We start from the raw sequence: 11856 nt of genomic DNA on the forward strand, positions 1-11856 counted from the left end.
ACTGCTAACTAAACATTCACTAATAATTGAGCTTTGAATTACTCTTTGTCATCCATACTAACAAAATAACCATAATGAAAAGATAGCTGACTGATCGAAGTAGTGTTGTAGTCAAGACCACATCAACCGAGGCATTATTGATTATTAGAGAGTATCAAGACCAAAACACAACACTTTTGAAGGTCAAGTAGAATAACATACATCTACAATAAACATTTAATTATGTCAGATTTTTTTTTTTTGGGTTACATTCGTCTGTGCTGTTGAGTTTACGAGGTCTGAGGTAGGAACAAATGAATTCCTTACATTATTTCCTATGGGGGGAAAAAGTGATTCTTTGGAGGTTCGACTGAAAATTCCCTTCATGTGTGAAAAACACAATACATTCCAAAGCCTGTAAAATGATTTTAATCAATGTTAATATTCACATAGACACCAGCAGAACGATAGTATGAAAACAACACAATGACTGGATCCCCAAACAAAATCAGCCCTAAGATGTGCAAATATGTCTTCAGTATTGATGTGACAATTCTGCATCACTACTTTTTTTTTTTGTTTAAATCATGACATATATGTTAAGATTTAATACGTGTAATACCAAACGCATAAATGAAGTGGATTTATAAACAAAATGTACACGTGAGAGAGAATGTTGTGGACGTTAATTTCAAAGGTTACATGCAGCGTACCTAAAAAAAAAAAAAAACTGCATGTGCAAAAACAAACAAAAAAAAGTCACAGTGTACACATTACGTGTATGTATTACACATACACACCTGTAGGCTTGGAGGGACAGACATACATTTTTACAGTACAATGCATGTCATGCACTCACACACACATAAAGTAACTCATTCGAGTCAACGGTTATTTTGTCAAAGTCACAGCCAGCTGCACCAAACTTGTGCACCTGTGACCTAACTAACATCTTTTCAGAGGAAAAAAAATAATAATAAATTAAATTGGGATCAGGCTGGTGGAATTATTTACAACAGGAACTGTTATTTGCATGATTCGAGTTAAGAAGACATTCTACAAAAAAGTGATTTTGGCCCTCGTTTGACACTTGTGCTTCAACCCCCGTCGGTTTAGTCTCACTCTTTAGTCTGCGAGCTGTAGCGATCCAAACTGGATCTCAAGTTTCCCTTCCACCGCATTTTGCAGGGCATGCATTGACAAGTCGCGGTGGTCAGGCTGTTTAAGCCGCGTACAACTCGTGCTTGTTGCTCTTCAAGATGTTTTGTGCTGTTAAGGTAAGCATCCAAAAGCAATGCAAGAGCTCCAAGGTAAACAAACACACAAACAGTTCATTCCAAGATCCTTTTTGGACAAAAATCACTTCAGTTTCAAAGCCCTGACTGTGCAGCGTTTCTGAGGGATACAGATGTGTTTCAATAGAATGCGTCACCATGTGTTTTGAACTCAAAAGTCAGAAGGACACCGGGACAAAAAGTGGCATGCAACACAACAGCTTTGTATTCTAGCTTCAAACGTCATGAAACGATAAGTCACGTGACTACATTTTCTATCCACACAAAGACAGAGAGACACCCCCGGCAAGTTAAAGGGTAACAAGATGATTAATTTGTTCCATCCAAAGTATGCGAATGCTTGTTCGTTAACAGTGCTGAAGCCTTCGTTGATTCAAAGCTAAAGTGTACCGCACAGTGTGCAAAGGTTAATCACCAGTGGGGACCAGCGGGGTGGAGATTGTTCAGTACAAGTAAGCTACATTAGTGTGATTTGTGGGTGCCGAGATGCTCAGCTTTAACCTGCATTGTCCTGTAAAAAAGATGAGTTGCATAATGGATTCAGGGGGGGAAAAAAAAGAAAAAAGACTTGCACAAACGGATTCAAGCATTTAGAAAAACTGTTGGCAACTAACGAAAATGCCATTGCGTCTAGTATTATATTAGACTTCAAGTAGAGTGAGAAGTGGTATTCCTTTAAGTGTGGTCCCTGCGAGAAAAGCTTCTGCGAGAAATAGCACGAGACCATTACTAAATCATTTCACAGCCTCCATTTTCAGCTAACGCTTACGTACTCTTTCCACTGAAAGCATGTTCATGCCTTTTTTTTTTTTTTTGTGCTTTTAATTGGTCAGCTCGCACTATAATTGTCGGAACACTCGGGAATACTTTGAATGACCGGATACTGCATAAATGCTTGTTTCTGTAAGAAGAAGGAAGATCTTAGTGAATGTTTGGTTTCGTAGGTGACATCAGAAAGAGCGCGAAAAAGTTACTCCGGAAAAACACCCCTTTTGTGTAGGGATTCATATTAACACGTTACAGTTTGAACTGTAAACAGGTATTTTGTCATTTGTACTCCTGGCGTACAATTTATCAATATAAAGCATTCCTCATATTGCCCCTTGAGTCATTTTCAAAAAAAAGGGTTCATTTTTGGGAGTTAAATGTGATCAACTTAAATTAGAATGATTTCTTTGTCGGCTTCTTCGCCAGGATTGGAAGCTTTTTTGCCTGTTTTGTCCTTGTCTGGATTTGGAGACGTCTCCTTGCCCTTGAAGGCGCCGTGGTCATCAGAGTTGCTGCGTTGATGGCTGGAGCGTTGAATGGGCTCGGACACGGATGCTTTCCTCCCTGAATGACAACGATGAGGAAAGGTGTAAGAATTGAAAAAGTCAGTGGAAGTTAGATGACTTTCTGTTTCACAGAGGATGACAAACTTGCTAAAAAAAACATGATAAATAAAACAAATAACATTTTTTAGCCGGGTCATTTTTTCCCCCAATTGAAATAAACTATTTTGATGGACTATATTTTCATTCAAATGTATTTTAAAATTGATTTCTTATCCAGTTGTTCATACACACACCAGCACCAGTTAGGGCTGAACAATTTTGTAATCTAATCTAGTTGCGACCCCCTTTAAACTTAACTTAAAAAATTGATTGACTACGCACAAACTGAAGCGGGCTTTTGTCCGTCACCAGAATCGTCGCTCAACGGGTCAATACCGACGGAGTTTCTCTGACGGACTCCCGGCTCAGCCGCTGACGAGTGACAGACCGGCAAATTTGCATTGAGCCCAATTACTGGATTCATTTGCGAGCATGGTATTTTTTATTCTTTTTTTAGCATTCATCAGATGTTATTTATGTCCTCTGTCATAATATTGCTGTTATTGGTTGATTTAAACACAGATTCCTTATTTGGGAAAACACAAGAGACAATTGCATTGGAATGTGAGCGATGGCGCACACCGATTTTACTGACCCTCCTGAGTGGGTTTTGTAGCAGAACCTCCCGGCTGCGGACTGTTGTGGCCCACCTTGTCTTTCTCCGGTAACACCTTCTTCATGGACGGGAGAACTGTCACTTTAGGAGACAGCCCCCCGCCATTGGGTGCATCTGAGCTTTCATCTAGATAGCATTTCAGATAAGATCCAAGCATTACACAGGGACACTCCCATGGCATTTGATGCAAAGCATAGAGTCCTTGATAGTACCTGTGCTGCGAGTGCTGGTGGTCCTCGGCTTCTGAGGAAGGGATGGTCGGGAGGACAGGGCGGGCTTCGTTCCCAGAGCCATTGCCGGTTTGGGACTCACTGGACCCCCAGGAGAGCCCGAGGAGGACGGAGCCCGAGGACGAGGAGAGGGATCAGGCTTTGTTTCAACACGAGCTGAGGTCTTCTCTGGAGAACCTGGGAAAGGAAAGATGGCCGCAGGGATGAAAACCTGCAGAACTGAGTAGAGCTCGGTCAGCAAAAACACTAAATGTTCAACAAGAAATAGAAGATTTGCAAATACTGCTCTCATCCAGTCACAACACACACACATATACAGTATATTGCTCAACGGTCCAGGGTCTTCACTGTCGTATTTATAATGCACACAATATTTTCGATATATAAAGTGTATTAGCGTAGACTCGCTGATGGATCTATGCTCTACTTCTTACGCTGCATAACCATCATTGCTTATGCATGTGCCTAACACGGTAAATTGAAAAAGATATAATTGTATCCCCTTGCGGTGGAAGGCAAAATACATTGCATAGGTAGGCGGACGTTCCAACTGAACATACTCGATCTTTCAATCACAACTTATGTAGTAGCCTAATAGAAGTCTGCAAATTATTTAATTTTTTATTTTTTAATCAGAAAAAAACTATCTACAGTATATATGTAATTTTTTGAATTGTAATATCTCTGATTAAGAAATGAACGGTTAATGACAGTGAGAATCAGAATTAATGTTTTTTTTGGGGGGTAGGGGATGCCGTTCAAGAATTTTTTGGAACGTGTTGCAGGAATCAAATTCAAGATGAGAGAAAAATTGTTAATTAGTTTTGCACATGAAATATCTTGCCTTAACATTTGTATATAAATTGAAAAGGTCATGAAAATTATTGCATTCTCATTTAATTCTAGATTTTACACAATGTCTAAAACTTGATAAGAATTGGGGTTTGTAGAGTGAAATATGTCAAAACAGAAACAAAACATAAGTGCATCGTGACATACAACCATTACATCAGGTATATACAGTACATCATTGTTCATATTCATAAAAATGTAAGGGCAGAGGGACTTTCCAAACACCCCGGAGTTGTTTGAGTACCGTACATCATTCTACGAGTAGAAGAAGTCAGCATGTTAATCACCTGTGGCATTGCTGTCGGGTCTGTCAGGGCTGGAGGACTGGAACACACACAAAATTGAGATTGTTAAAGACTTTTTTCCCCCAACATTGGTGGTCTTTGTTTTCCACTAGATTCTGCAATAGTCGAGAGTGTGCAATCTTTCTTTATGAGTTTGAGTTCCTATGGCAGCAAATGAACTGGAATCTGTAACTAAGTTGGAAGGTGCTGTCGTTTTATAACCTACAATAACACGGCAGTAAAGTTATAATGACAGTACATTTCAACATTTCTAGAACATAAATATAATATCTATCTAGCTGTATCAAAAACACGTCTAGGCCATAAATATAAAACAATTAAATCAAAACAGTAAGTACAGCGGTAACTGAGTGTGCATGCACGTGTCAACGGGACGACAATGGCAGTCCAAGCTTGAACCTTTGGCGTGCGCATACCGCGCATTTCTTTTTCTTGAAATGACACATCTTACCTTATGTGCTCTCCTCTCCTGCTTGGCCTTCATTTCCGCCAGGAGCCCACCGCCCATCATCTGCATGCCCGGGTACCGCCGGCCTCCCTGGGGACTCCCTCGGCCGTCAGAGCCCTCCCACGGCTCGTCTATTGAGTCGGGGGTCCTCAGCTCCTCTGAACGTTCTGAGCCGCTGCTGTAGTCTGTAGGCTGTGAACGGGTAGATGAATCTCTGCAGGATGAAAAGGACAGGTCGGAAAATTTGAAATGCTACGCGTCATCTCGGGCATTCTGCAATTGCACCCTAAGAGTTGTTCAACAAATGAACCAAATCCCAATAAAAGACCGATAACTGTTAACTTATGAATGACAATTTATGAAGGGAAAAAAAACTATCAAAGAGAAACTCTATTTGGGTAACTTTGATTTCTTCCTTTTTGGTCATTACAGGCACACAGGTGTTACGTAAACGTACACTGAGTTGGGTGGTACCTGGACTTTGGCTCGGGTGCAGGACTCTTTACTGTCGACTTTGGAGAGGAGGGTTCCTCTGCAATGCTTGAAGCTGACACTAGAGACGCCGAAGACGTAGCCGAGGATGAAGGGGTCACCTGATTTTTCTCTAATTTTTCCGACTTGTCTGATTTATCTGATTTGGTCGAGCGTTTGATCAGGTTGAGGAAGCCTCCTTTGCTCTTCTTCTTCTCTCCATCGTGAGATTCGGAGCTCTTCATGGCACGTCTGAGGGCAGAACAATCCAACATTTGAGCAGAAACCAAACCTATGCGAGAGGCATATCCACGTGTCTTACTTTAAATCCATCTTGGTGACTTTTTTGGAGAAGAATTCATCCACACCCTCATCCACCCTTCCCATGAGACCATTTTGCTCTCCATCCTGAGATGGGGCACTGCTCATTTGCTTTGGAAACAACCACAAAAAAACACATTAGGTCATCACAACGCCACCTATTAATTGTCTTTAATTAAACACTGACTGGTATTTTGCTGGAGTGTGTTTTCTTGTTTCTGCGGGGTCTTAGTTTGGTGAAGTGCTGCAGCTTCTTCTCCTCCTCAGACGGAAGCTCCAACATCCCTCCCGCCACACGCTGCTCCCCTTTCGATAAGGGCTGAGAAGGAACCGGAGGAGTGTGTGACGGAGGCGGTGGGTCCTCCACATGCACTGGTACGTCCTCCAGCGCCTTGTCTAGGTCAAATTCCATCTCTATTGAAAGCATTGGGGAAAGGGGAGGAGCAATTCACACACAGTAGCCACAACTTGAGACAAATCCACATCCGCATCTGTTTTACAAAGACAGAACTGCTATGTTTCCAATGTCAGACAGGATAATATAGGTATTGACTACAATCACAATTATATGTTGCATAGGTATTACCGATGCAACATATAATTGTGATTGTAGTGCAGTGATGTTGTGCAATGCACCTTTTTTTTGTTGTTGTTAAATATAAGGCCACTTTTTTACTTCCATTTATCATTCCCCCCAAAAAGTCATCAGAGTTTAATTCAACCATCTTGCATATCTCTTACCAAAGGCACGAGACACAGGTCTCAGCATTCGACTATGGATGCTTTTTCTCTTTGATTTTGGAGTCATCTGGAACAGAAGCACGCACGCACACACTGTTATTTTTTGGGTAATTATTAAAAAAAAAAAAAAAAAAAAATCAATAAAACACCAAATACTGTTTTTCCCCAGTTTACCTATATGAACTGTGATTAAACTGTGGAATTTGGGATTACTTATTACAGGCCAAACATATGGTGTTATAGAATCCAATCCAAATATACCAAGTACAAACAAACAAACAAACAAAAATATCATTCACACATTTCATTTTACTGACACATTGCATACAGTTAAATAGCGCGCATATATATATACATATATATATATATATATATATGCAACTTGTGTAAAATGGCCAATACAAGTACGGTATATATATTGACCTTGCACTATTCGCAAATGTGGGGTCTCCCCCCAAAAATAGGTTGTGGATGAATTTGTGTGTCACCAACTGAAGCGACTTGATGTACACAAGATCATTTACTGGTTATGACACTAGCAGTGTAGTGGGACACCCTTCTGATGGTGAAACAGCAGGGTTTGGGATTAATTCTCAGCCAATCCCCCTAACACCTAAGTGTTACCACTGAGCTCTCTCATGCCGGTCCGAAGCCTGGACAAATGGAATGCCTTTGTCAGGAATGGCAACCTTTGAGTCAAACAAATTATGTGAGTGATGTGCTGTGGCGACAGCATTTGATGTCTGTCTGAAAACCTTGGTGCTGACTTGAAAACAGATTTCTAATTAGGGATTTGATTGAAAAACTTTTTCAGGAAACCTGTCCCAGGAGGGACGAAGGCTTTGGGACACAATACCAAATAATCAAGAAGTCTAAAATCAGGTTGGATAGACAATCCGATATCCAATTTAATTTCTCAGAATGCATTTGTTGTCGTAATTTTGACCATACAAATAGGTATGTATATATAAGGCCTTATCTCTTAAAACCTCACATGGAGGACTAATGTCTACTGCACACTGGTTATGCCTTTTGCACACTATCGAAAAAAAATTATAATTACTATAATAATAATAATAATAATAATAATCCAGTTGTGAATGTACCTTTCACTAACAATGGCAATAAAAAAGGATTCAGATTCTGATTTAATCAGAACTCTGTGTCAGATTTCCAGTCTTTCCTACTTCTGCTATTGTCAACGTTACATTTTATTGCTCACAAGCAGGTCATTTCCTTTGGAGTTGGACCCCAAAAGTAGAACAGTCCGAGAGCCTCAGATATAAACTGATGTGTTTTATGTGGCAGATCGATGCACTACTAGAATACAAATGGCTCAACATAGCATTTGTGTGGTACACAAATGAAGACATCCAGGTTCCAATCTAGCAACACAGTATACCGTATTGATGGTGAAAGACAAGCATCAACACTTTTTACACTCCAGATCAACATTGAGCAAGCAGGTGAGTGAGGGATGACAAGGACTGTCCACAATTACTTACACTGGTGCAGCACAGTGTCTCCATGGAGCAAAGGTGCAAGAAGAGGATGAACAGAGGAAATTGAAGAAAATGACAATAAAGCCTAAAAAGGCAAATTGAGGGGAAGGGACTGAGGGTTACTGAGGGTAACAGCCATGATGGCAAAGAAATTAGAGAAAGGGCTTTAAAAACAAGACAAGAGAGATGACAGTGGTTGAGGAGAAGGTTCGAGATATCCAAATGAGAAGTAAATGCCACCCGATGATGACTACAACTTATTTTCTCCATTCATTCAGTCACATGAGCAACCTAAACAAAATAAAACACAGCCCTTCCCTTACCATGCACGACTCGAGCTCATCCACCCGCTCGCCCTCCAAAATCTCAGTGGATGCCCGTTTAGGAATCCTCTCCTCGGGAGCGTCCATGTCTACCGACTCTCGCTGCACCAAGGGGCGCCCTCTCCGCACGAGATGGTCTGCCTAAGAGGGCAGGGATGAAAGCATCAGAAATGAACTGGTTCAAGAATGAGTGGAAAAGTTATGGTGAAAGGGGGATTACAACCAGTCACAATTGGTGATTGATTTACGCACCAAAGTTTGTTGTGAAGTGGAAAGAGCCTCTAATATCTCATCAACGATACGATCAGACAGGAAGGAAGCAAGACTCAGTTTCACCTCACTAATGGACAAAAATAAATAAATAAATACAAATTACGTTCGAGGTCTGACCTCATATATCTCAATATTACGTTACTCAAATAGTAAAGGCACTCGCCTGATCTTATTGATGATGTCAATACCAGACTGATCCAGGAGAGTTTTGGTGACAAAACTCTTGGGGATGACCATCTTGGTTGAGCTGGCCTTCACGAGGTCTGAGCGCAGATTACTCCTTTTCATCACATGAGGACACAGAGACTCTGCTGCGTCCATCATAGACTCCAACAGACTCTGGAAGATTTGATTTGAAAATGGTAAACTCCTCACAAATTCAAAGTGATGTGCATGGAGACATCTTTAGCTCCAGTGAGATTCAATGCAACAGCTATAATAAGTTATTTTTATTGACTTTAAAATGTTTCAAAATACGGTGAACTAATTGTTAGTTTGTCCGCCTCACAGTTCTGTGGGTTCAGGGGTTAAATCTGTCCATTGTGGAGTTAGGATGCATTCCCTACACTTGCGTGGGTTTCGCCCATTGATCCATTGTAATCCCACATTTCAAAAACATACATGTTACGTTAATTGAAGACGGTGTGGACGTGAGTGCGAATGACTGTTTGTCAATACAATATGTTCTCTGTGACTAGCTGGCAAACAGTCCAGGTTGTACCCTGCCTCTGAGGCTACAGCTCACCCATGAGACGAATGAGGACAAGTGCTATAGAAAATGGATGGAGTTTTATCCTTTGAACTCAACAGGGTAAACACAGTATTAGATGCAGTTGCCAGTGTATTGTGCTAATCAAAAACGAGCATTTTCATCTTTGTATGGGTTTCACTTCTCAGATACAACTTGTATTGCATTTAACTGTTTTGACCTACAGTATAATTGTGGCCTGATATGGCTTACTAATACACATAGTGTAGTAAATGTACAGGCACAACTAAAGAATTGCATGGTTTTCTTTTTAGTATTGTCTGTAGGTGGCGCCAAGGTCATGGTTTTCTTCTGTCAATGTACCTAAAAGGTCCTTCAACTACAGTGAGAATTTGTTTCCTCAAATTACATCTAAAAAGGTTTACCTTGCCTGGGCATGTTATGCCGTTAATGTCATCACATATACCTGCAACTGTTGATCCATGACAGAAGTCACCTCGCCTGCCATAGACTGCAATTTCTCCTGAATGGGGCCTACTGAAGCACGGTGCACCTCGTCTCTAGAGGCAGAGCCCAGGTGGTAGAGGTTGGGAAGGAGCTGTAAAGAAACGCAAAGGCACAATTAACTACACATTCAACCCAAACAGTAATGAGATCTCTCTGGTTATTTGTAAAATAATTATTTATATAATACATCTGAAAAGGGGAAACTGTTTAAAAGGCCCCACAGATGAGCTTGGAAATCATAAGACCGTTCAACGGTACATCAAACATGTCTCGTTTCCTTACTGTTTTAGAGTTCCTTGCATCTTTAATGAGGCTTTCAGCAGACCTGACATCCTCGAGGATGGCGTCAGTCTCAGAGTTCCTCAGAGAGTTCAGATGGTCCTGCACCTTCACACAAATCCGGTCCATCATCTACAAAACAGAAACCAGCAGTTTAAAGCCCAGATCAGTAACTCTGCATGGAAAGATGAGTACATCTTAGCTGCACAATGATCACACTGATCACATTGTTACATTCATGTAATGTACAATAAGAAAAAAACATTTGATAAGAGGTAGTCAGTGATTATGTGAGAGATTATGTGTCGACAAACCTGCTGTGTCGTTGTGGTTACGATGCCCTGTTGAAGGCGATACGCCTGCTCTTGTTGATATTTCCTGCTTTCATGGTTTCTGTACAGAAAGTTTTCAATCTGTGGGGGAAACAAACACACATTGACGCATATATTGGTGGTCACACTGTATTTAACAATTTTGTCAGTCTATTGAAATCCAGAATCCTCATGAATACACTGCTTCTTGTTTTCCAGCTTGTGGAAACATCACTTCACACGAAAACAAGCATGAGACAGATTTTGACTGATGGAAGTAATGGAGCTTGTTACAATACCTTGAGCAAGGCATCCTCTGTCTTCTCCGGACTGGCCTTAAGCGCCTGAGAGGCATCAATGATGGGGATGGGCATGAAACGGATAGTGAAGTTCCTGTTGGTTACACAGCCAGAAGACAAAATTGAAATGACACGAACAGAGAGCGGAAATTGGACACAGCTATCAAGTCCTCATGTTTTGGCATCTAAGTTAATTGGACGTCAATAGCAATATGTCGGACAGGGACGGTTTGAAATTCATGGCTACAGAGAACCACAATGAATCCCCTAATTACATTTTAAGGGATTTTGAAAACACATATCAAATGAAGTTGCAAATATTGTTTCTGGGAAATTACAGTTTCATCTGCCCTTTGAACTTTTGACAAAAATGCTCTCATTTTAGCATCATTCGAAAACTTAAAAAGACAAAATGTTATACGTTTCCAATTAAGAGTGTCTTATGTTCTGTTGACAACAATACATCAATGGTAGATACAAGTACATGGAAATGAATCGTATTTCTGTATAAAGCAAACATATAGTAGTTATGCTTGTTGCCATTTTTTGGTGTTTTGGTTGAGTACGGCCTTCGTCCATACAATGTGAATCATATGCAAAGCATTAACATCAATCCCCCCGCTTCCCACTCTCGATTCAGATGACTTGAAATAGGCATACATGGCAATGGCGAGTGATGAAAAAAGCGGAAGGGGCGTGGCCTGGACGGGGGCGTGGTTACTTACAAAAGTGGCACTAAACATGCTGAAGATGAAGTGTATTAAATTTACACAGTTTGAAAATTGAACAGAAAAAAATCCCAAGATCGCCACTATTCTTTCAAGTGAAAATTTGTGCAATTTTGCCTATGCATTCCTGGTGAGCACCAATATGTAACTCCAAATTTGCTGCTCAAAATCAAAACTAAAAAAGTAAACACATTCCCTAACATATTTAAGATTTGTTCATAACTTGTATTCATAAAGTGTTGTGTAAATGTGATAAAAAGCTGTTGATTCTTACCTCATACAGTGATAGTGAAT

The 11856-nt window shown here is 40.5% G+C and overlaps 1 protein-coding gene across 5 annotated transcripts in view; it reads right to left on the bottom strand.

The window, feature by feature from the left end:
• Window positions 1-385: 385 nt before the first annotated feature.
• LOC109517640 (F-actin-uncapping protein LRRC16A) overlaps window positions 386-11856 on the bottom strand; it is a 54472-nt gene continuing 43001 nt past the window's right edge. For 3 of the 5 annotated variants that reach the window (XM_019872922.1, XM_019872923.1, XM_019872921.1), the window contains 17 exons: window positions 10835-10928; window positions 10539-10637; window positions 10228-10356; window positions 9905-10036; window positions 8893-9068; window positions 8709-8796; window positions 8457-8597; window positions 8137-8154; window positions 6632-6698; window positions 6078-6304; window positions 5892-6001; window positions 5573-5821; window positions 5102-5312; window positions 4633-4669; window positions 3476-3670; window positions 3243-3389; window positions 386-2606 (listed from right to left, as the gene is read on the bottom strand). In XM_019872922.1, coding sequence (XP_019728481.1) covers window positions 2431-2606; window positions 3243-3389; window positions 3476-3670; window positions 4633-4669; window positions 5102-5312; window positions 5573-5821; window positions 5892-6001; window positions 6078-6304; window positions 6632-6698; window positions 8137-8154; window positions 8457-8597; window positions 8709-8796; window positions 8893-9068; window positions 9905-10036; window positions 10228-10356; window positions 10539-10637; window positions 10835-10928 — 2296 coding nt within the window. In that variant the 3' untranslated portion in view covers window positions 386-2430. The remainder of the gene's footprint in view (window positions 2607-3242; window positions 3390-3475; window positions 3671-4632; window positions 4670-5101; window positions 5313-5572; window positions 5822-5891; window positions 6002-6077; window positions 6305-6631; window positions 6699-8136; window positions 8155-8456; window positions 8598-8708; window positions 8797-8892; window positions 9069-9904; window positions 10037-10227; window positions 10357-10538; window positions 10638-10834; window positions 10929-11856) is intronic. The other 2 variants (XM_019872925.1, XM_019872924.1) reach the window with 1 other exon arrangement.

Source organism: Hippocampus comes, unplaced genomic scaffold (genome assembly GCF_001891065.2).
Source record: "Hippocampus comes isolate QL1 unplaced genomic scaffold, H_comes_QL1_v1.1 scaffold242, whole genome shotgun sequence".
Taxonomy (NCBI): Eukaryota; Metazoa; Chordata; class Actinopteri; order Syngnathiformes; family Syngnathidae; genus Hippocampus; species Hippocampus comes.